Raw genomic sequence first — 25,920 nt, 5'->3', positions numbered from 1 at the left:
ATATATCCTCGTTATATCCTTATTTTACAAAACCGATACAATGTTGATAACCGCTATTTAGATCATTGCATGGAACGAGTATAAATCGATGACGTTTACTTTTCAGGTTAGTCCTGCAAGCTCAAATGACAACAGATCGATGTACATGCTATCTTATGTCCTGCAAAAGATTTCGTCTCTTTAGTATGTCTCATTACAAAATGTATAGGTTATCAATGAAATTATTAGGGCGGGAAATACTGCCCCTGGCTTATTGCGTAGAGCACTGGCAGATATCCCATTAAAAGGTACGCCGAATTGCTTAATCAATCTAGTTCTTTGCTTTCTCATGCATGAAGTGAATTTTTATAATAACATATATCTACGTATTAAAATCTGAAATCCTCTGCAGGATTTACAATTCCAGCTGGGTGACTATAATAGTTGTCACCTCTGCCCTTCAGCTGAATTCCGACACATATAATGATCCCTGCGAGTTCAATCCATGGCGTTGGAAGGTATGTGTGTAGTACTATAGCAAACGCGCACAGCTTGCAAAAATTTACATGTAATTCGTTGCACCAAATGGTTTGAACAGAAAGTACACGTAATGAGTTGTATTGTTTGTTAGCGTGAGTGACAGAGTAAATCACGGGCGTAATTTACTCCGTGAATTAAGGAGTGATTCGTGCTTAATTGAACTCTTAATTATATATAAGACATTTTGTGTATAGAGATAAGCATTCAATACAAATGTTAAGTCTGTTTAACTTGGTATCAGTAGCCTAGTTTTTCATCCCCTACTTTTCTAGGTTTTTCTTGCTTTTGTAACCTGCTGAAGGAAAGCCATCCTCTCAACTCAGGAATGCCCTCAGCACAACCGCCTTAGCATTGAAGTTTTCTCGGCCGACTTCCCTTTCGGAGCCGAGACAACGTCTTCTTCTCCAGTCTGCCGGCGTTTCCAGCTCGCCGACGAAGTTTCCAGCTCGCCGTCGCGTTGTCTTCCCCGTCACGCTTCTACCGGTCGCGTCGACATCGTCCTCCCCGTCGCAGCATCCCTCTTCGACCGGTCATGTCTCTCTTTGGCAATTCCTGGGCCGACCCCGACAGCTTCTGTCCGCCGGCGTCCCTCACGTTTGTTTCCAGCTCGCCGACGAAGTTTCCAGCTCGCCGTCGTGTCGTCCTCCCCATCGCGGCGTCCCTCTTCGACCGGTCGCGTCTCTCTCCGGCGATTCCTGGCCCGACCCGGTTCGTCAACACACGTCCAACGCTAGTGCAAGTGCACCTACAGTAGTGCACGTTCACCGACATTGCAAGTGCACCAGCATCAGTGCACATTCACCGATAGTGCAAGTGCACCAGCAGCAGGTTCATTTCAGTTTTTTGTTTCCGCTACATAACTACTGATTTGTTGATTGTTTTACAATGGGTTCTGGAAAAGAAAAAAGTTCTCAGGTCTCTGATATTTAGAAGCTTGAAGTATCTGTCAAGAATTCTGAAAATAGTTCATTCGAGGGAGTCAAACTCAATGGGACCAATTTCCGTAAATAGAAGAGAATTATGGCAACTCATCTTCGAGGAATGCACAAGATGGGGCATGTCAGCGGAGTAACTAAGGCTCCTAGTGCAGATGATATTGTTGCTTACACTAAGTGGGACGATGATGATAGTCTTGTAATGTCAGTCTTATCGAAAGCTATGAATGAAGAAATAGTTGATCTGGTGGAAGTATGTGACACTGCGCAAGTAATATGGAAGACATTGGAAGACTTATATACTAATGACTCTTATTTCATACAAGTTCATGAGTTAATGTGCACAACTTTAGCGATGCAACAAGATGGGCAACCGGTGGTGCAATATTTCACCAAAATGAAAAATATTTGGGCTGAGATTGATGTGAAATGTCCTTGCATGATAAAAAATCAGGAGGATATTGTTTGGTACCAACAAGAGAAGGAGCTTGAGCGAGTTCACCATTTCCTAAAAGGTCTTGATGCAAAGCATAACAGTGCGAAAAGAGAATTGCTCAAAAAAACTGAACCTTCTAGCCTAATCACAGCTTTCACATATATCCATAAGGATGAGTCTCAACAGGAGAGTCTTCATCAGGCACAAGTTGAAGTTTCCAGCCTTACTGTTTATGCTAGAGATGGAAGTAGATCTCTGGCAGCACCCCTTCGGCAGGCAACTTCAGCTCCAGTTCATCAGCAAGGACCACCGCCAGGCTTCGGGAATCAGCCCCGCCCTCCTTACTCTTATTGTCATGATACTAACCAAACTCGTGCGACCTGTTGGAAGTTGTATCCACACCTTAGGCCTAAGAGGCCTAATTATCGTCCCAAGGTGAAAGAAGCTCTTCAATTAGTACAAGAACCATATATCTATGGTGTAGTTAGACACGATCATCATACAGTAGGACGAGCAACACCTACCGCATCCATAGCTGGTCGTAATAAAATTGGTATGACTTTAAATATTTCTAGCTTTGTTGGTTTTAATACATGAATTATTGATTCTGGTGCGTTTGATCATATGACTTATGACAAATCTTATTTTACCATATTGTCTCCTCGACCAATACCCTATGTTACTAATGCTAATGGTGAGGCATTCCCCGTGTTAGGGAAAGGGTCAGTTCGTATTATTCCCACAATAGAGCTTCACAATGTGCTATATATACATGCTTTATCTCATCATTTGATATCTGTCCCACAATTGAACACTGAAGCTAAGTGTTTTGTGACATTTTTTCCTATGTATGTGATATTTCAGGATCTTCTCACCGGGGAGTTCATTGGTCGGGGGTATCTGAGGGGCAGGTTGTTTCATCTGGATCAGATATATGCGGGGGAGAAACCCAGGCCACAGTCTTGGACCGCTTTAATTTCCACTTCTGACAAGCTAAGTAAAGTTTAGTTATGACATCGTCGCTTAGGGCATCCATCTTTTACTGTTATGAAAAAAAATCCATGCCTACTTTGTTTATTAGTGTGGATGAGCCTTTTTTACATTGTGAGACATGTGTTTTGGGCAAGAGTCATCGATCTACTTATTCTCCTAGTACTTCTAATAAAAGTAGCATTCCTTTTGAATTAATTAATTATGATGTTTAGGGACCCTCCAAAGAGTATATTGTGTTAGGAATGCGGTATTATGTGTCATTTATTGATAATTACACACATCTTTCATGGATTATTCTCCTTAAAACTAAAGATGATGTTTTTTCGGCTTTTCAAACCTTCTATACCACTATCCAAACACAATAGAATGCCACAATTAGAGTTCTTCGTTCTGATAATGGGGGGGGGGAATATGTGAATCGTGTCTTTCAAGAGTTCTTTAACACACACGGAATTGTTCATCAAACAACGTGTCCTTACACACCTGAGCAGAATGGCGTTTTTGAAAGGAAAAATCGTCATTTATTTGATATGGCTCGGTGTATTCTTTTTAGTGCCCATATGCCTAAATATTTTTGGGGAGATGCTGTCATAACTTCCGCCCACCTCATTAATCGTCTTCCATCTCGTATCCTTCAGGGAAAAGTTCCATATGAGGTGCTTGCATCTCATGTCTCATTACCCTCTTTTCATAATCTCATGCCCCTGTTTTCGGTTGTGTTGTTTTTGTCCATCTTCCAAAACACCAGAGATTTAAGTTGGATGCTCGGGCCGTTAAATGTGTGTTTGTTGGGTATGGCGGACATCAGAAATGGTACCGGTGCTATCATCCACCTACCAGGAAGTACTATGTCACTATGGATGTTACTTTCTTTGAGGATATGAGTTATTTTTCCTCTTCCAATACTACTCTTCAGGGGGAGAATTCATACTTCGAAGAGCTGTATCATGGAGAGGGGGAGACATGAGATATTTTATGTCTACCAAAAGATTGTCTAAGTCATGTGAATCATTTGTGAACCAAATATATACTGTATCAGTACCTAACAAAGTGCATGATGCATTAGGAGATCCAAAATGGAGGAAAGCAATGGAGGAAGAGATGGAAGTATTACAAAAGAACAATACTTGGGAACTTGTATCTCCACCACATGGCAAGAAGGTTGTGGGATGTCGTTGGGTGTTTACAGTGAAACATAATCCAAATGGGTCAGTGAGCTGGTATAAAGCACGCTTAGTAGCAAAAAGGTTCACCCAGACATATGACATAGACTATGATGAGACATTCGCACCTGTTGCAAAGATAAAACACTATTCGGGTATTACTCTCTTTTGCTGCTAGCTTAAATTGACCACTTATACAGTTTGATGTTAAGAACGCATTCCTTCATGGAGAACTCACACAGGAAGTATACATGGATCTTTTTGCTTGGATATGTGGCCGATTCTCCAAGTAACTTTGTATGCAGATTGAGAAAGTCTTTGTATGGTCTTAAACAGTCACCTCGTGCTTGGATTGGAAGATTCTCACAATTCATGAGGAAAATTGGCTACAAACAGAGTAATTTAGACCACAATTTATTTCTCAGACATCAACAAGGGAATGTAACAGCCCTAATTATATATGTTGATGATATGGTAGTTACTAGAAATGATATTGTTGAGGTGGATAGATTACAGAAACAGCTAGCCACAAAGTTTGAGATGAAAGACCTAGGTACAGTCAAGTACTTCTTGGGAATTGAGGTAGCCCAGGGAAGTGATGGTATATATCTGTGTCAGAGGAAGTACATCCTTGATCTACTGACAGAGACAGGTATGTTGGATTGCACTCCCATTGATACTCCTATTGAGCAGAAGCATCAGTTAGCAGAGTATCTAGATCAAGTGCCTACTGAAAAAACTCGTTATCAGAGGCTAGTTGGACGCATGATCTATTTATCACATACCATACCAGATGTTGCGTATGCAGTAAGTGTAGTGAGTCAGTTCATGCATAATCCCAGTGTGGATCACATGGATGCTGTTGTAAGGATTTTGAGGTACTTGAAGTCAGCTCTAGGGAGAGGAGTAATGTTTTACAATCACAATAGTATCCTTGAAATTTGTGGCTTCACATATGCAGACTGGGCTGGAAATATTACAGATCAAAGATCTACATCAGGGTACTTTACCTTTGTTGGGGGTAATCTTGTTACGTGGAAGAGTAAGAAACAAAAGGTGGTAGCTCGATCTAGTGCTGAAGCAGAGTATAGAGGTATGGCTTAGGGAGTGTGCGAATTGTTATGGCTTATAAATTTGCTACAAGATTTGGGTATTAAGCCTAAGTGTGCTATGCAGCTGTACTGTGACAACAAGGCAGCTATTGATATTTCACAGAATCATATGTAACATAATCGTACAAAACATGTGGAGGTTGATCGTCACTTTATAAAGGAGAAGGTAGACACTAAGATCATTAGTTTTCATTTTGTTCGTACAGAAGAACAACTTGCCTATATGCTCACAAAATGAGTGTCTAAGAAGACCTTTTATGACTTACTTAGCAAGTTGGACATGGTTGATGTGTATGCGCCAACTTGAGGGGGAGTGTTAGCGTAAGTGACGGAGTAAATAACGGGCGTGATTTACTCCGTGAATCAAGGAGTGATTCGCGCTTAATTAAACTCTTGATTATATATAGGACATTATGTGTATAGAGATAAGCATTTAATACAAACGTTAAGTTTGTTTAACTCTGTTGAACATAGAAGAACGAATAGGTTGCTCACTGATCGTAGCTAGATGTTTTTATAATTAGTTGAGAAAAAAAGATATTAGTGGAAGGCGATAGATTAACAATACAAGTTGTCTTGATGAAATATAGGACACGGACTCGAATGTTACATCAAAAAAATTCATGCCTTTTGGTGGAGAAAGGAGGCAATGTGCAGGAGCAGAGTATAGCAGGTTGTTCATAGCCACCTTTTGCATGTCTTGGTCACAAAATACAGGTACATTTTATACCAACCATTCTTAGTTTTAGCACTCGTCTAGCCAAAACCATGATAGACGTTTAATAATCCTTTGAATTCATGGTTCGTTGTAGACGGTCATTGATCAACGGGGGACGCATTGCAAGAAAACCCATGTTAGAAATTCTGGATGGGACTCACATTAAAGTCTCTGAGAAAAACAAATAAATTGACTTTTTTTCCCCGAATAAATACTAAGTGCACTTTTGTTATTCAATAAGGAAAATCAATATTGGCCTAAATGAGGCGTGACCTCAATTCTTCTAGTTTCATGGAACGTTACGTACCTTACAGATCACTTATCTACCAAATTATGTTATGTAGTACTTGAATAAAAAGCCATCTATCCTTCTAAATTTTAAGATTCTAAATTTATGTATGTATTTTGAGTGGCACTATTGACACACCTGGGATCTATGATTTGAGCGAATTAATGAGAAGCAAATTTTAGGAGTTAGTTTTTAAAAAATAAGTTGAATTACTCGCAAGCAGGATGATTATTGACACATATTTAATGCGACATTATGATGTACGTAGGTCTAACTAACATGTGTGACAGGTATCCACATCCCCCAGATTGTGCTCATACGTGGAGGGTCGAGTACCTCTAATGAGATGCGTTTTAGGGTGTAGACCTTATGAACGGATTTGTGCGGCCTTCTGGGGTGTCAGCTTGGCATGAGGCCAATAATGGACAATATCTAGTTGTGAGTTGACAGATGCTTGGATGACACTGACAGCTACTCATTAGACACGTTTTAGATCAGTCAGTGGGCTCAAGAAAAAAAATGTGTGGGCCAGTGGGCTCGAAGCATATAATATCTTAACTAGGTGGCCTGAGATATTACAACATTGTAATATTATTCTATAATAATTGTATTTACAAAACAAATACGAAATTTAACATATGATAATTGCACTAATAAATCGGGATTGGGGGAGGGGATAACAGCGGATTTTACCCGTTGGATTCGCGGGCTACCCGTTGGAAACCGCTATGACCCATTAATGTGTTTGTTTTTTGGTTAATTTTTATTTCTCAGAAACTGTCATTGTGAGTTATAGAATGTAATTTATAGATGTAAATCATGTAGTTAGTACTTACATATTATGTATATGGTAGTACGTAGACTTGTAGTACAATCTATTCTCTATATGTAGCCTCTAATGTGAGATTGATAGACATCAGAAAATTCATTCTCTAAATTGTGTCATATTTAACTTAGTATCAGAGCAAAGACCAGAAATGATTTTGTCTCTTTGTTTTTCCACTGCAATTTATTTGTATAATTGAACCTCATTGTTAGGGTTTTATCTCCTTTCAATTTCGTCGTCTTCTTCCGCTTTGCTTTGGGCACCCTATCAGTGCAACTCCAATTCTCGGATTCAACGTCACTGCCTCATTAGCCCAGCGTCCTTCCGCCGCCGTCGCATCTTCTGCGTCTCTTCTGGTTTAGATCGGTCAGGCGTCGTCCATAATCATCGTCTCATTGTTGTCACAACCCAGTTTCCCAATGACAATTACTTCCGTCTCTACCCACAGATCAATCCGACCGATTCTGCCAGATCGTGAGCGATTGTCATTCGTCATTCTCTCTGGTCGGTTTTGCCTCCAGATTGCTCTTTCTCCAAGAAGGCGCCGTCGTTACTTCTCAAAGATCAGTTCGACTCGCTTCAGATCGGGCCGACCTAGTTTCAGTGTTTTGACCCGGATTCACTCCGACCCGCTTTTCTCTGACCCACTTCATCAAACCCAACTTATTGTGAACAGATTTATTCAGTACACCAAGGGATTTGATCAGTACACTCGGAACAAATAATAATAATAATAATGACTTGTGTCTACGTTGACAATCTGGATTTTCTAGTTACAGAAGGAGAGCTTGATATTGAGTTCTATAACTTTAGAATTATTATAAGGATATGAATTGCAAGGAAACCACCGAGTTATGCTTTCATTGATTTTGTCCACATGAGAAATGCTGACACTGTTACCCGGAAATTAGATGGCAAGAATGGCTAGAGAGTTGAGTTCTCACACGACACTAGACATGTTGTGAGGCAATTCGGCACTAATGGTAATATCTTTGTGACTACAAAGTCTCGAGTAGGCGGTAAGATTAGTATGGCTTTAAAAGTTTCTAGTTTTGTTGGTTCTGATACTTCAATTATTTATTCTAGTGCCTCTGATCATATGACTTTTGATAAATCTTACTTTATTACTGAGTTGTCTTCTATACCAGTTTCTCATGTCACTAATGTTAATGATGAGGTTTTTCCTGTATTAGGGAGATGATCAGTTTGTGTCACTCTTATTTTAGAGCTTCATAATGATCTATATGTACCTAACCTGTCACATCACTTTATATTTGTTCCCCAATTGAATATTGAGTCTCGATGTTTTGTAATCTTTTTTCCCATATATGTAATTTTTCAGGATCTTCTCACCATGGAAATAATCGGTAAGGGAGATTTGAGGGGCATATTGTTTCACCTGGATCAGACATATGCAGGAGCTAAACCAAAAGCACTGCCTTGCCTGCAAGTTCTAATCAAATAAGTGAAATTTGGTTGTGGCATCGCCAATTGGAACATTCATCTTTCCATGTTATAAAAAAAAGCATGTCTTCTCTATTAATTGGTGTGGATGAGTCCTCTTTGTGTTGTGAAAATGTGTCCTTGCTAAGAGTCAGCATTCTACCTATTGTCCGAGTTTTTCTAAGAGTCATATCCCTTTTGAAATAATTCATTTTGATATTTGGGGACCTTCCAAAGAGCCTACAGTCACAGCTATGAATAATTATGTGTCTTTTATTGATGATTGTACTAGGTCATCGTGAGTTTTTCTTCTTCAAATCAGAGATGAGATTTTCCCTGCTTTTCAAACTTCTCATACTTATGTCCAAACATAGTATAATAGTACCATTAAGATTCTTCGTTCTGATAATTGGGGGGTATGACAATCATGTTTTTCAACAATTTTTCAAAGATTATGAGATTATTCACTAAACTCTGTCCACAAACACCAGAGCAAAATGGGGTGTCCAAAAGGAAAAAGCGTCATCTCCTTGATATGGATTGTTCCATTATTTCTAGTGCTCATATGTTTAAGTATCTATGGGGTGATGTGGTAGCAACTTAAACTCACCTTATCAGTCGTCTTCCATCTAGTGTCTTTCAGGAAAAATTTCATTTTCAGGTTCTTACATCTCATGTCTTCATTCCTTCCTTTCACAATATACCTGCCCATGTATTTGAATATGTGGTTTTTGTTCATGTCCCTAAAAGCCAGAGAAAGTAGAAGTTAGATCATCCAGCGATCAAGTGTGTGTTTGTTGGATATGAAAGTAGTCAAAAGGGATACAAGTGTTATCATCCACGTACCAGAAAGTATTATGTAACTACGGATGTTATTTTATTTAAGGACATAAGTTGTTTTATACAACTATTCAAGGGGAGCATTCATATTTCAAAGAGTTGTATCATGGCGAGGGGGGGAATCAAAAAGAGTTATTGGTGAAGATACTTTGACTATAGTAGTAGAAACTCATTCTGAGGTAGAAACTTCAAATAACTAGGTACCAACAGTAGAAAATACTCATTCAAAGGTACAAGCTTCATATAACCATGTTCCAGCAGTATTAGAAGCTCCACCACAGGTAGAAGCATGAGACACCCAAGTTCTAGAATGAGAACCTAATATATAATTCAACGTTCTTAATATGTTATATATCTTATTTAGTTTAGTTATTCTATTAATAATATTTATTTTAACTTTGTTTATTGTTTTTAAGTTTATTTGAGCAAAATAAGAGGAATATGTGTTTAAAGAAATAAAAGAGTAAAGAAACCCGAAATCAGTATTATGTCTTTGCAGAATAGTCAACTTTAATGACTCATAGTGGGCAATCTATATTAGGGGTGGGCATAAAAAACGGAAATCCCAATCCCGTCCCGAAATTCATAGGGACGGGACGGGACGGAGGTCTAAAAACATTCGTCCCGTCCCGTTTCATACTAGTGGGACGGGACGTGGGACGAATAATTTCTATCCCGCTTCGTCTCGTCCCGTCCCACCTTTAATAAAAACTTAAAAATTTTTATATATTGTATTAAAATGAAACTAATTTATGTTCTTAATAACTCCAAAATTATTTCAACTCAAATCATAATGCTAAATTATAATATTTTGAACATAATATGTATTTTTTTTTGTTAAAATTTCATTATTAAATGTTACTTTGTTAATGAAAAAGTAAAAATATAGGTTTTTATTTAACTTCATAGGAAGTTGGGATTTGTCCCGTCCCGATCCCGTCCCGTCCCAACCGGGATTAATCCCGAGTGGGATGCATTCTTAAAAACCCTCGTCCCGTCCCGATCCCGTCCCGATTCAAAAGAGTGGGACGGGACGTGGGATGAGCAACGTCCCGTCCCATCCGGTCCCGTGCCCACCCCTAATCTATATGGAGGAAAATTCTGAATAATATATCGATGGAAACCCTATGAGATTAGTTTTTAGAGTTGTTGGAATTGCATCAATGTCAATTTTCTAGAGGAAATTATGCTTGATTTACTGAGAAGAGGTCAAATTGTCAGAGAAAGAAGAGGAAATGCAATCCTAGTCAAGGAAGGAAAGAAAGTGTTAGCCACAAATTGGATTCCTTCTAGGGTTTCTCTGAGCAACAATTGAGGACAGAAAAATTAGTTATTTCATGCCCTTGGATCAGTTTATCATTATCTCAAAGAAGTGCCAATATTTGTTCAACTTTGTAGGGTTTCTTCCCTATTATATGAGACTTAATTAAGGAGTTAAGCACCTCTTTTTTGCCACACCAAGTCTTCTGTCTCTCCTTCTCTACTCCATAACCATAGTGTGTTTAGGTTTTTCTTTCTCCTTAGCCATTGCTCTCTTGTGTAATCATAGTGGTTGTGTTTGGAGTTTCGACTAACAAAAATATAATTCTATGAATTCTTCTTTTTATTTTAGTTCAATCTTTATGTCTTTCATCATCTTATTCTTCTACTTTCTGTTTTGTTTTGATTATTAATTTATGTGTGTGTGTGTGTGTTTTATTGTTCTTATATTATCATATGATTTTCTAGTTATCTGATTCATGTATATTCAAAATCATTTATGATTCTGATGCTTAATATTATGTACCATGGCTCATGTTTGGACTGCGTAGGGTTAACATGAGTTAATTGGTAGAGGGTTATAGATAGCATGTTAGTATAGGGTATTTGGATGCGTAAGGTTATACTCATATATTTACATGTTCAACTTTGCTTCTTCATGCTTATTAATTCATGTAATAACTTGACTGTGTATGGTTGTTTTTGCATGAAATATTATAGACAAGAGGTCAACCATCAGGTTACTTCACCTTTGTGGGAGGTAATTTGGTCACATGAGCAGAAAGTTGTGACTCGATCAAGTGCTGAGGCTGAGTATAGAAGTTTGGCTCATGTAGTGTGTGAATTATTGTGGCTGAGAAGTCTACTACGTGATTTGGGTGTTAAGTTGAAAAATGTTATGAAATTGTATTGACGACAAAACATCAAATGATATATCACAGAATCCAGTACAACATGATCATACTAAACATATGAAGGTGGATCGTCATTTCATAAAAGAGAAGCTAGATGTAAAAATTATTAATTTTCCTTTTGTCCCTATTGAAGAGCAGTTTGCAAATATATTCACTAAATGAGTTTCTAAGAAGACATTTTATGTCTCAATAAGCAAGTTGGACATGGTTGATATGTATGTGCCAACTTGAGAGGAATTGTCAGCGTGAGTCATAGAATGTAATTTAGGGATGTAAATCATGTGGTTAATATTTACATATTCTGTATATGCTAGTACGTAGTACGTAGAATTGTTGTATAATGTATTCTCTATATGTAGCCTCTAGTGTAAGATTAATAAATATCAGAAAATTTATTTTTCAAATCGTGTCATATTTGACTCAGGATTACTTTACCTCTATTATTCTCTTTGTCTCCTTGTGGTATGAACTCTGAATAGCGAAGAGCATGCATGATTGATTCGTTAACTATCCAAGTCGAAGAAACCATAAATTGATTGAGCACTGTATGTACTCAGAGGTCATAAAGTTGCATAGAACAATCACATATAGATAATCTGCAACATGATTGAACTCAATATGTACTCACTACTTAGCAACAACTCTTTATAAAACTCCAAAGTATAGCCAATTCAACAAGTCACTCCTCCATTTATAACACTCTAGAATCAATACAAATGGGAATTGAGGGGAGGTTTACTAAACTTGAATGTGAATGAGAAGGAATCAGAGTGAGAAAGAATGGGAATGAGAAAGACAAAGGTTCATTCTTATTCATTTGTTTCTTTATTGAAGGAATGAGGGATAATGAATTAATGGGCCAAAAATACCCCAACAAGTTTAGGATTATTGTATTTGATAGCTTTGAATTCTCATGAAATAATGAGGTTAATTTATAAATTTCAATTTAATCACCCATGAATCGAAATCAATACCAACCCCCCACTAGGGAATGAAAATTGGAGAATCATTCTCTGTTTTTGTCGTGGAGACCATAGTCTCATAACTCTCATTCATATTACTTACGGCTAGTAAACACATCTTTATACAGGAATGAGAATGATTCCTCATAAATTGATTCCCATTACTTTTTAGTCAACATACCCTGAAGCAAATGCCCAACCAAAACATCTGCAAACCCAAAAAAAAAAAAAAAAAGATCAGCCAAATGGTGGGCATCTCGATTATACAATGAAACCGGTAAGAAACGAAACACTAAATAAAAAACCAAAGTGAGAACCCTTACTTGTAAACCAGAAGTGTGAGATTGGTTGAGAAGTGGGTTTTAACACCAATGGCTCTGATGGCGGTCATTGGAGCTGACACTGTTCGCTGGAGCCGGTCTCGGCGAGGTTTCGTAGCCGGAGTCAAGAGGGAACACTTGCGGCCGTAGAAGTCGTTGAAGTCGATGTGAAATGAAAGAAATGAGTCGGTGTCAAAAGACTCAAAACCCAAAAGAGGGTCATGACTTTTTTTTTAGTGCGGCGGGTTTCTAACGGTTTTAAACTGGCGGTTGGCGGGATAAAATGTCAATTCAGTTCCACTCGTTAACTAACGGGTTTCTAACTCGCTGGACAAATATTTTAGTGCGGCGGTAATGTACGGGTTCAAACTAGTGGTTGGCGGGATAAATATTTTAGTACTTATCTAATCTGAATTCTCTTATTTAAATACGCTTTATATACATTTAGCTAGCACTCCATGCATACTCCCGCTTGACTGTTTTGAATCAATTTCCAGAAAACATGAAGAAGAAACCATGAGCTAATGGGTAAATCCAATTAACGTTCTATCACTTAATGTTTAAACTTAGCTCATTTTTAAGGTCGGATTAAATATTAAGCTTAAATTCGGCTGATTTAATTTTACGAACTCAAGTCGAACACGAGTAGCTTGAACATACTTACAACCCTAGTTAACAGAGCTTCTTAAAGACACATTCAAGGTACCAAGCATACAAGAAATGGAGAAAGACGTGAAGCGTTGGGACGAGTATGCCAAGCGATATTTTGGGAAATACTATCGGACCCATGCATCGGAGCTCTGCAAATTTGGTACAATGACCAACTGTGCAAGGATATGGGATGGAACCCCAAAAGGAAGAAGGGACTCTTTGCTGAACTATTTGAGCCATATAGTCCAACTGATTATATTTCCTCTTAAATGTAATCACCATGGAGCCCCAATTAATCATTGATAAGAGCACTTTGTGTGACGTTCTTAACATGTTTTTACCTCCATTTGTACTTTGCTTAGCCCTTATTGTTATAATTTCGAGTCATTGAGTCGTAGTATGAGTTTTCGGTGGCATTGATGACATTTTATGCTTAAACGAGTTGAAAACGCATAAATGGACTAGAAGGTTCTTTTAGAACCTATCTAGCTATCCATTTTAGAGCTGTAAATAGAAGAAAGCTACAATCTAATAAAGCTTGCAGGCAAGGAAATGCATTTCTCTTGGGATATTAAGAATAAGCTGTAGCCTCAGATGGCCAAAGATCTATTATATGTCTCGATCCTTGTTGAACTAGGAAACCTAGTTGGATTAGGAGTCTTCATCTTTCAATGTTTCTGTTGCACTGGCGATATATTGAGAATCCTACTTGCATTAGGAATCATTTTTAGACTAGGAAACGTACCATTTGGGAAAGTCATACTTAAAACTGAAACTTGTATTCCGTAACTTTCTTAACCATATTTTCTTAATCGTACTTTACTATTTTAGTAACTTACTTGATCGAGAAAGTTCTCTGTTGTGAAATGGAAACTTTCCTAATCTAATTGAGCTTATCTATCGCGTATGTTTTTTTATGACAATATTTGTCTAGATTAGGACAAGTTTATATGAATTATCTTGTCTTTATTCTTGTCTTTTATTATTTTCATATTTTAAAGATGAGATTGTGTAGCTAAAATGAAGGAAAAAATAGAGGAAAAGTCAAAACAAAGGGGAGAAGAGACTTTCATACAGCAAACATCATGCAATTAAGGAGAAGATTAAAGAAGGAGACAACCAAATTAAAGGAGAAAAAGAATGAATTGATCAAAGGAGATTGCATCCAAAAATAAGTGAAATAAAAAGATAGAGAAAATGAAGAGATAAAGGAGAGATAAAGTAAACAAAAAGAGATAATGCAAGAAAGAAAGAATGAGACAACTAAATTAAGGAGAAAAAGAAGGAATTGATCAAAGGAGATTGCACCCACCAATGACAAAAATAAGTGAAACAAAAAAAGAGATAATGTAAGAGAGAAAGAAAGAGACAACCCACAAATTGAGGAGAAAAAGTCCAAGCTATAATAATCAAGGAGCCAAAACTCTTCTATAAATAGCACATCATTCACACAGAAACGTTATCACTTCTCCTTAGCATTCAAGAGCTGAACTCTACTAAAACACCACCATAAACTTCCCTCACAAATTAGCCAAGTCGTCCACCCCAAAACCATCATCATCTCCACTGAGTTTCACCTATTGCAGCCGTATCTCTAAGGTTCCTACAATGAGTGATTCTCGCAACTCATCTCCATGGCTTCATTTATTTGTGTTAATCTACAATTCGTTATCTATGAAGATTGTAGTCTATTGTTTATGTGGAAGTATTGGTTTTGTATTTTGTTTCAGAATTTTCAGATAGTATTTGATATGTTTTTGAGACTATGCCGAATCTATGGTCTTATAATTATTGGAGTTTGTATTTCTATTGTTGTGTTATACTCTTCTTTTACTTGCTCTTAGATAATTTTCAGATAGGTGCTTACGAATTTAGTGCTTGAATGCAGTCATTAAGATTGTATTTGAGTGCTATTTTCATCATCCATATTGACACAAATCGAATCATGCCCTAATTAGGTTCGGTTTGTGTTAATTAAAGTGAGAAATTATGGAAATTTACATGTACCCCATGGTGAGTGACGCCGCCGTGAAACATGTGTCCAATAAAGATTTTGTGCTTAAATGTAATCTTGTTTGAATTCTACCATAAGTGTTGTTAAACTTGATTGCATGCAATTTAGGTGAGGCCCTAAGTCAACCTAAACGTCAATAGAAATATTGCATGATTAGATGTTCCCCTAAGACTCTAATTGTATTGGTGTTTAAAAGTATGTAATCAGATGAATTATAATGCATGATAGAACCAAACTTGTAATTATGTGGTGCATTGGTGAATTTGTTTTAATTTGTTAAAAAGAAGTCTATCATGTAAATAGTAATTTAGGTTTTATTTTAGTAGGTAATAATCAATCTCAAACCTCCATTATTTGTTAACAATAAAAAAAGTTTAGAATTCTTTTCAATTTCCCGGACTGAATGATCCCTGCTTATTTTATACTAACGATAACATTTTACAGAATTTATTATAGACGTCTTATAATGCTCTATCAATCGCCATACTGTAAATGTAAAACAATAAGTGAACTATTTGAGCAAGACTGTGGTGATTGAATTTCTAAGCTCCCATTTTCTCAAGGCACCACAAGCAATCCATGGAAAAAAGAAGACAAAAGTTACCACATAAACGACAGTACTAAAATAATGACCCAATATGTCATTTTTAAATGAAAAGACAATCATATCATTGTTAATCCAACAACTCTAAATCATTATAAAACTTATATTTTTATACTAATTGAATATGACAAACAGACTTATGTAGTAGACTTTGTGATCCTCTGCGTCGGACGATTCAGCGATGTTCCAAATATTCCTGAATACCCTCCCAATAAGGGACCAGAATCATTTCATGGAAAAGTCATCCACTCGATGGAATATGCCAATATGGATGATGAGAGTGCTGCTAAATTCGTAACAGGAAAGCAAGTAATAGTTGTCGGGTCTATGAAATATGGAATGGACATTGCGATGGAATGTTCAAATGCTAATGGTACGTAATTAATGATACAAGGGGCCTCATAAATTTAGGCCTTAAAAGCCTTAATCATATATATTAAATCTAATCACATAGATACGTTATATCATTTCTAAAATTATGCAATATTATTGTTAAGTAAAAAGACTATCAAATCATTTCAAATCTAATGATTATTATTTATTTTAAAAATATCTAATGGGTATAATTTGTTCTTACATTTGACTTCATTTTTCTCTTAATTAAATTTGATTACTTAATGATAATTTTTCTTACCTCTTTAGTTAATAGGATCCATGAATTAATTAATATCTTAATATATTTTCTTTCCATATTTAGATTTTTTGACTTTCTTTAATTTACTAGTTAGTGTAACTATGTAAGAAAATAAACCTTTAAAATTACACGTACAATATATTTAGTGCAAATTATATATTCAATTTTATAGATGATTTATATATAGGGCCCTTATATATATGTGGGTGTATATTCATATATGTATTCACATATTCAAAAAAAAAAATGCATTGAAAAGAATATATATTTTGTAACCATCTTTTTCTTTTTGGGAGTTTATTTGGGTTTTTTTTGTAATAGAAGAAACAAGTTGAAGAACAAATATTTGAGAAAAATATATTGATCGAGGAACAAATAGAACTCAAATGTATAAAATAAAATATGGTTTTTAGATATTAAAAAAAAACTAGTCTACCCACATATGCGTAGCTATTGTATGGTTACAGTAAATGAAAAATGTGATTTTCATTTTTTTTTCTATAATTAATAAATACCAACAGTGGTTAAAGTTAGATATATGTGAGCACTTAATGGAGTCGTAAGTAGTTACCAACTTCCTTTGTATTTACTATTTTATCTTTATATTTTCATTTATTACAATGCTCTTCCAATATTTAAGACAATTTGAAATTAATATATGATATAAATGTCGTTATGTAATTTCATGTCTGTTTTAGTTGACAAAGTGCGTTTGAGTTATTAATAGTATAGATAATAATCATTAGATTTGGAAAAAATTTGATAGTTTTTCTACTTATTAATGATATTTTATAAATTTAGAAATGATAGGATCTAATTTGGAAAAGATTTGATAGTTTTTCTACTTATTAATGATATTTTATAAATTTAGAAATGATAGGATCTATGTGACTAGGCTTGACACATAAGATTAAGGCCTTTGAGGCCTAAATTTTTAAGGTCAACAATCATTTTCCTTTGAATTAATTTGAAACTTCATTCTTAATTAATTGGTTTTAATTTAAATTCCAGGGATAGAAAACCCATGCACATTATTGTACAGAACAGTACACTGGACGTTTCCGGATTACCGTCCATGGGGTGTGTCTCTTGCATTACTCTACTTCACTCGCTTCTCTGAACTCTTAGTTCATAAACCAGGAGAAGGCTTCCTGCTCAGTCTGCTTGCAACGTTCCTTTCTCTTCTGGTAATCATGGGTTCAACTCTTACGTAATACTGTACTAGCAAGCTATGTATCCAACCTGTAATGAGGAGTGATGGCTATTAGCTAGTCTCACAGTATGTATATTGTGCAGAGATGGGCCTTTTCAAAATTTGTGGAAACATATATAAACCAGAAGCTAGGATTATATAAGTATGGGATGGTCCCAAAGCACAGTTTCCTTCAAGATATTAGTTCTTGCGTGAGTGCCATAGTGCCTGAAAAGTTCTATGACCGAGTACAAGAGGGAAGCATCATACTGAAGAAATCGCCCTCTGGCTTTGGCTTCGTCGAAGAAGGCATTCTGGTCGAGGGCGATGCATCTCCTCTCAAGACGGAGTTAGTCATATTGGCGACAGGGTTTAGAGGTGACAAGAAGCTCAAAGACATCTTTGTGTCTCCAACCTTTCAGGACTATATAATGGGACAGCCAGACGCAATATTGCCCCTCTACAGGTAACTAGCTACTGCTATTACATAAATACGGAAATGCGTACAGGGTAACATAACATGAATTACATGATTAAGATGGACTGCATATGTAAACACATTTTAAGCAGGGAATGCATACAAGGACGAATTCCACAACTGGCTGTAATTGGATTCTCTGAGAGTATCTTTAACTTGTACACCTCCGAGATCAGATGTAGATGGCTGTCAGAGCTCCTTGCAGGAACCTTCAAGGTACCTAGCATAAAAGAGATGGAGAAAGATGTGCAGAAATGGGACAAATATGCAAAGCAGTATGCCGGAGAGTACTACCGGAGATCTTGCATCGGAGCCCTTCATATATGGTACAATGACCAATTGTGCAAGGACATGGGATGGAGCCACAAAAGGAAAAAGGGTATATTTGCTGAATTATTTGAGCCGTATGGTCCAATGGATTACGTTTCCCCATAAAATAGTTAACACTTGCTTATGTACGTTTCCCCCTAAACTAGTTAATGTACGCTTGCGATGTACCATGCATATTGATGCATTGGCGAATTATGGTTCTACTTACAGTGAAATAATTTGGTGGTAAATCCCACATGTCGTTCATGACTCAGGAGCATTTCCAATCGTTCAGGTCTGCCAAACTTTTGTCTAATATATTCATTTCGGAAAAAATCGAAAATGTGTTATGACAACTTTAAGATAAAAATAATCGAGCCATCAACTAGTAACATTAGTCGACAAACTTATATAAAAACAGTAATATTAATTAGTCCTTAGAGTGGTTCTAGTTCGCTATTTAATGCTATCATCGACTTTTCTTTTTATAGAAATTACAATAATACGAAGCATATGCATCAATTCAAAAACAAAGTAGGATATAAAACTTAAAGATGAAATTGCACTATTGATTGCAACCATGTGAAAATGCACTACAAAACTCCGAGCAATAGGTCTGTCGTCGCTGGCCATTTTAGAACAATTTAGCCAATAGCGTCGCTTGAAAAAACCCTAGCAGAGCGGTGTGTAACTTTTTTTTTTTATGGAATCCACATGATTTTTATAAAACAAAAGCTTGAATAGCTATTATATACTCTCCCTCTGTTGTCGTGCAGCAGACAAGAGGTCTTAGCCGAAACTTAAATTTAGTACATACTCTAGTACTATTATTTAAAGAACTGATATTCGAATGTTAAAAGAAAAGCAAAAAAAAAAAGAGAACATATTCTATGACTTATCAAGTATAGTATTAGGCTCAAAACTAGTCTAAAATGTCCTAGGCCCTAGGGCAAGCATCCTTGGGCCCAGTAGCCCCCAAGGCCTAGTTGGCTGATATTCCTTCCAAGTTACCTAAGCTCGAACCCACGAACTCGATCCAAAGGCCTCAGCTCCGTCCTAGATTTGATAGACCTAGATCTGCATCTCCACCGCATACGACGGATCCTCCGGCAAAGATCGACCTCCTTGCCTTGAGAAAATTGAAAACTCATCTTCATTCTAGGCAGCCCACAATCTCAGCCCCCATCAGCCCCTCTATAACCTGCAAAGAGAACTCTCGACGGCACCTCCGACGTCAAACCATACCCAGATGAGATCTAATTGTGATCAAAGAGATCTTTGTTGGGACACAGCCAAAGGTCGCAGAACCCAGCGAAGAAGCTTCTTGCCACCACGCACGATCATCGTTGACCCACGGCGCCGCCATGGTTGTGTTGTTGCCCTAACGAGAGGAGCACTACTGCCTGTGAAAACCCTAGTTTTCACCCTCCCAAGTCGCTCCGAGAAAAACGGAGACACCTGCATTCTATTATACTCGCATTTTAGTTCTTTTGATGTAACCTATTTTCAACGTATACCAACTCATATATTGATTGTGATAGTAATTCACTAATTATATATATATATATCATCTAATTAAATTAGCTCTATTCGTTTTAAATAAATATAAACAGACTATCATGTTAAAAATATACATCTCACATTGGGAATTGCGCTAGCTTATGGCTTTATAAGGATTTGGGCCACTGCATTATTGGCAATTGGTTTTGGATGTGAACTCCAGATCACCATATTATGATATCAGAGCGTGTTACCCACATTCATGTGTGAAGTCCAAATGACTACCTGGACTCTACATCACCCATAATGTTGTCCACATATATGGCTTGAAAATTCATAACACGTGCAGTGACGTGTTGTGAATATGCATCCCACAATGAGAATTAAAACCTAACATGTGGGTTTTTATAAAAGTGTTATTCATCTATTACTAATTGATTTTAGATGTGAACTGTATATCACTTTATCACATCAATAGCACTTTAGTAGAACAAGCATTAGCCACATAATGTCGAAAATCGCCTAGCTAGCAAGACAGACCCCAAAGCTATCTGATCTCTAGCACATGCATAAAAGACACAGCTAGCTACTGCGGATATATGAATATCAATGTCACTATCATATATATACTTCATTCGTATCACATACTGTCCAGCCACTTTTGGAGTTTTGTTTTTGGTATTAGAGCATCCGCACCCATAAATTGCATTTGCTCAAGCAAATGGTAGGGCCAGAAGCAAATTTTGCTTCAAGCAAATCGATTTCATATTTTGCTCAAGCAAATCGATTTTTTCACACACCCATTTACAATTTGCTTGAGCAATTCAATTTTGTCTTGTTGTGAAATAATTAATTTTTTTTATCAGATATATTTACAACCAATAATAATGTGCCACGTGTCATTATCGACTCGATATTATTCAAAATTTCCGATACGATTTTCGACTAATAGATAATTGACACGTGTCACTACCACGTGTCATTGTCGCTAAAATAATTGGAGCAGATTTCCGATAAGATTTTCGACTAGTAGAGAATTGACACGTGTCACTGTCAGCAAAATAATTGGACCAAATTTCTGATAAGATTTTCGACCAATTTGCTATAAAAACGTCTAATATCACTCATTATAACTCATCCTTCAATCTAAACACTTAGCAACATTTCCTTGTTCATCACTCTGATGAATCCTTTCAGCTTTCACAATTTTTTCAGGCAGAGACAATGTCAACAAGAAGAGGATGACGATATGGAGCAATCATTCGTGAATCAGGTGGTCATGGCGGAAGCACAACACGATGACGAATCAACACGACCAAGCGGTTCACGTCGCGGTAAAAAACCGAATAAGCCACGTCAAAGGCTATCTAGGGGACACAATCTCATGGAAGATTACTTCATCGAACGTCCAATTTTCGACGCTCAAGACTTTCGTCGGAGGTACAGGATGAGCAGAGACCGATTCAACATTATCATGACGGACCTCTGCAACCACGACATGTCTTGGCATCAAAGAGAAGACGCCACTGGTTTGCTAGGGCTACTTCCCCAACAAAAGATGACCGGGGCTCTACGAATGCTAGCGTACGGGTCAGCCGCAGATCAGTGTACTGAAATTACAAGGATGGGGGAATCGACTACCCTGAAATGTATGAAGGAGTTTTGCAGCCAAGTTGTTCATCTCTATGGTCCAAGATACCTCCGCAGTCCAACACCGGCAGACCTCACGCGACTATTAGCTAAAGCAGAACGCCGAGGTTTTCCAGGTATGATTGGAAGCATCGACTGCATGCATTGGGAGTGGAAGAACTGCCCAACCGCCTATCAAGGGGCATACTCGGGCCGAAAGGGTCGCCCAACGGTTATCCTAGAGGCAGTGGCCTCGTATGATACGTGGATATGGCACAGTTTTTTTGGCTGTCCTGGAGCTAAAAATGACATTAATGTGCTCCACCTATCGAATGTGTTCTCAGAGATCCTTGCCGGAAGAGGCCCAACTATCGTCTACGAAGTCCACGGACAGAGGTACACCACAGCTTATTATCTGGCTGACGGAATATATCCAAGGTACTCTACATTTGTCAAAACAATTTCCAATCCCCAGACGCCGCAAGATAAGCTCTTCGCAAAGAAACAAGAGGCATACCGGAAAGATGTGGAGAGGGCATTTGGCATCTTGCAATCTCGATGGGCAATTATACGTCATAGTTGTACATTGCACCACAAATCGGTAATGACTACCATCATGTTAGCTTGCATTATATTGCATAACATGATTGTTGAGGAAGAGTATGTGGATGATGAGGATGATGATGAGGAAGAAGAAGAAGACTTGCAAAACCCATCGAGGGCTTTCCGGGTTTATGATGGGCCGGTGAATGCACAAGGGAATCGAGTTCTTTTTGAGCCAATCAGTAGAGATGGAGCTAATATACAACGGTTTCACGACCGTGTTGCCGATCTCGAATCCGCTTACATCCATCGAGAGCTCCAGAAAGACTTGGTGAAACACATTTGGAGAGTGGAAACCGGTGAAATACTTTAAATATGTTTTATTGTGTGTTTTCATGATGTTTGTGTTTAATTATTAAGCTTGTGTTTAATTTCAGTATGTGTTTTAATTTAATGTGTATTTCAATTTCAACTTAATAAATAAATTGCATTTTATTTCTCGATTTTTGCAAGAGTAGCTTGAACTTGTTGTAGTGAGAAGCGAGCGTGATTCGGGTCCTTGGCTCCTTCGGAGGTTTCTCACCCGGTGCTAGCACCCAATTTTGCATATAATCGCCATGAATTGTCTCCCACAATTTGTCCCTCTTTTGTTTGTTACCGTCATATTCATCAATGCTATGACTGACAAAAGAAATGCACATTTGTAAATCTTCGGAAGGAAGCCAATGGGTGCCCATTGTTTTAGAAAAAAATGCTAAACGAAAAGAGAGAGGAGATACGAAAAGAGAGAGGAGATGGAGGAAGATGTGAAATTTGTTGTGCACAAATTGGTGTGAGTTCATAACAAATTGAAGTAGTATTTATAGGCAATTTTTTGGGAGAATTTTGAAATTTTGGGGATTTTTTTACAATTTTTTGGGTTTATTTCCGTTATGTTCAAATAGTAGCCGTTGCCAATTAATTCTGACCGTTGGATCGAAATTTCTGATTCAAAATGGAAGGCCCAGATCAATTGGACCGTTGGCCAATCTGCTTGACACGTGGAAGCCATTCATTGGCTCGTTTTTTTTTTGGCGCGTGCGTTGCACGCGGCTAACATAAAAAAAAATTTGCCCGTGCCTGACGTCACCCACGGGCGGTGGGCTCCGCCAGGCGATCGAGCAAACGTCGGAGCAAAATTTGCTCGAGCGATCGGACGAGCACCGCGGCTGGGTTGACTGGGCGAGCAGCTCGCCTCCTCCTGCTCGCCGGTGCGAGCCTCCCCTTCTCGTGCTCGAGCTCCTCCGGCTGGTCCCTCCTCCTGCTCGAGCACGCCGGCAAAATTGCTCGCCGCTGCGGATGCTCTTACTATTACCATATGATTGGCTTCTTTTTATTGAAACACATTTCAATATATCAGATTCAAGCATTGCAATAATGCAATCTATCCAATTAGATAAGAGGTAGGTCTCATCATTAAGTCAGAGAATCATGTCGGCTAATGGAGGCCCGCAAGCCTGATAAGCCTAAAACCCAGCCCGGCCCACATAAAAGCCAGTTATAGGCCTAGCCCGGTGGGTAAAGGGACGGATTTGGTTTAGGGGTGAGAAACTCGGCCTGACCCGCAAAAACTCGTCGAGCCCAGCCCGTGAAAGCCCACAAATATATGATATATAGTTATAAACAAATAATATTATTATATGTCATGCTAATATGCTGAATAATAAATATTTATATATACAAATAATACTGCTATAATAAATATAAGTACATATCTCTATTAATCAAGTAAATTTCTTGTAATTAAAAGAGTAAAAAATAAAGAGCAAAAATATAAATTTCAAAGTAGCGACGAATGTAACTGATGCATATTTGAAATACATACATATATATATTTGTAGTAGTCACTATTGATTACAGTCCATTTTTCTCAAAAAGATGATGATCTTGTGTGCGATGCCAATTAGGTACACAAATATATATAAAAAGAAATTAATCACATGATATATATATATATATATATATATAAAGAATATGCAATAATATATATTCTAATATATCGATTAAGGATAGTTTGGTACATTACATGCATAGCATATTAACATGTATGAATGTGTGAATCTAAATTTTATTAGAATTTTTATTGAATTTCAAAATACAATATTATTTTGAGTAATCTTAAATTTTAAAATTTAACATAGGTTTTATTTTCAAAACATTCAGTGCGTGTTACAAGCTAATGAATTACTCATATTTATATATATTTATCATGTTCATAATATATAGGGGGGTTATAGTAGTTACAAATTATTTATTGTTTATATCACTATGATGTTATTATTTATTTTATGAGTTACAATCTTCTACTCCTATATAATCTTGACATCTCCTTCATTTCAATACACACATAAACACTTCTCTAATCTATTATGTATAGTTAAATTTCTCTTAGTTGTCTTTCTATCATGCTGGGTCCCAAACCCAAAAACAAATAGTATAATCAAAAATGTATTTATAAACAAAGTCCAGGCCGCCCGGATTCACAATGGATTATTTGACCCAGTCCGTAAAACTCCACAAGGCCTGTTTTATACGGACGGACTTGGATCCTAAACTTTTTGTAAAAGCCCGGTTCGCTATTTAAAAAAAAACCTAATAAAACCAGACCCATCCCGCTCCAGCCTGCCATGAACGGGCCTGACTTAATCACCTTCGAGATGAGATGCAGAGCTCCTTGTAGGTACGTTCAAGGTGCCTAGCATAAAAGAGATGGAGAAAGATGTGAGAAATTTGGACAAATACGCAAAGCAGTATGCACTGTATGCTCTAGAGTACTACAGGAGATCTTGCATTGCAGCCCTTCATATATGGTACAATGACCAATTATGCAAGGACATGGGATGGAACCACAAAAGGAAGAAGGGGATTCTAGATGAACTATTTGAGCCGTATGGTCCAATGGATTATGTTTCCCCATAAATTACTCAACTTGTACTTTGATTTTTATTTTCTGAGAAGTAAAATGAATCAAATGATTCAAATCTGATTCAAGAAAAGTGAAATTTATGAGCTCTTAAATTAAAATACATGCATGACTCTCTTTTTGGGTGAGAGTCGCGGGAGATTGGGTAAAATACGTTTCATCTACACCGTATGTCATGACCACAATGTCATGAGCACAAAGGCAATTAGAAAGAAATAACAATGGACACAAACCAGAGTAAAAAAAAAAAAACTGTCACAATTCTGAAATTTCAAATGATAAAATTTCGAATTCGAAGCCATGAAAACTTTAAGACAATCTCAAATATATTGAAATTATCTTATAATAATAGTGTATCAAAATTGAGTTCACATTACGACTCAGTCGACTTGAATAATACATAATTAGTCTATACCTCAAGTATTATAACAAATGGAAATGTAAAATTCACTCAATCCTCACCACAAACAGAATAAAGAAATCTTCAGCAATGTTCAGAGTAAGTCCTCCGAATCTGCTAATCCTCACCTGCATCATCGAATTGGTGCACCGGGATTGTAAACATAAACCCGGTAAGCTTTTCAGCCCGTATGAGTAAACCAGCATTATAACATACATCACATACAAAATAAATATAACATATAACATTTAAAGATAAATATACTCATGAGACA

The 25,920-nt window shown here is 37.2% G+C and overlaps 1 protein-coding gene across 1 annotated transcript; it reads left to right on the top strand.

Moving 5' to 3' along the window:
• Nucleotides 1–88: 88 nt before the first annotated feature.
• Nucleotides 89–18,842, top strand: LOC126784040 (probable flavin-containing monooxygenase 1). The gene is made up of 8 exons (XM_050509545.1): nucleotides 89–106; nucleotides 209–287; nucleotides 392–410; nucleotides 821–1,064; nucleotides 16,135–16,372; nucleotides 17,645–17,820; nucleotides 17,930–18,291; nucleotides 18,396–18,842. The coding sequence occupies exons 1-8, from the start codon at nucleotides 89–91 to the stop codon at nucleotides 18,736–18,738; spliced, it is 1,479 nt and encodes a 492-aa protein (XP_050365502.1). The 3' UTR covers nucleotides 18,739–18,842.
• Nucleotides 18,843–25,920: the final 7,078 nt, after the last annotated feature.

Source organism: Argentina anserina, chromosome 2, assembly GCF_933775445.1.
Source record: "Argentina anserina chromosome 2, drPotAnse1.1, whole genome shotgun sequence".
NCBI classification, from domain to species: Eukaryota; Viridiplantae; Streptophyta; class Magnoliopsida; order Rosales; family Rosaceae; genus Argentina; species Argentina anserina.
Note: the sequence above shows the minus strand (reverse complement) of the source record. Positions and strands in the feature narration are given on the sequence as shown.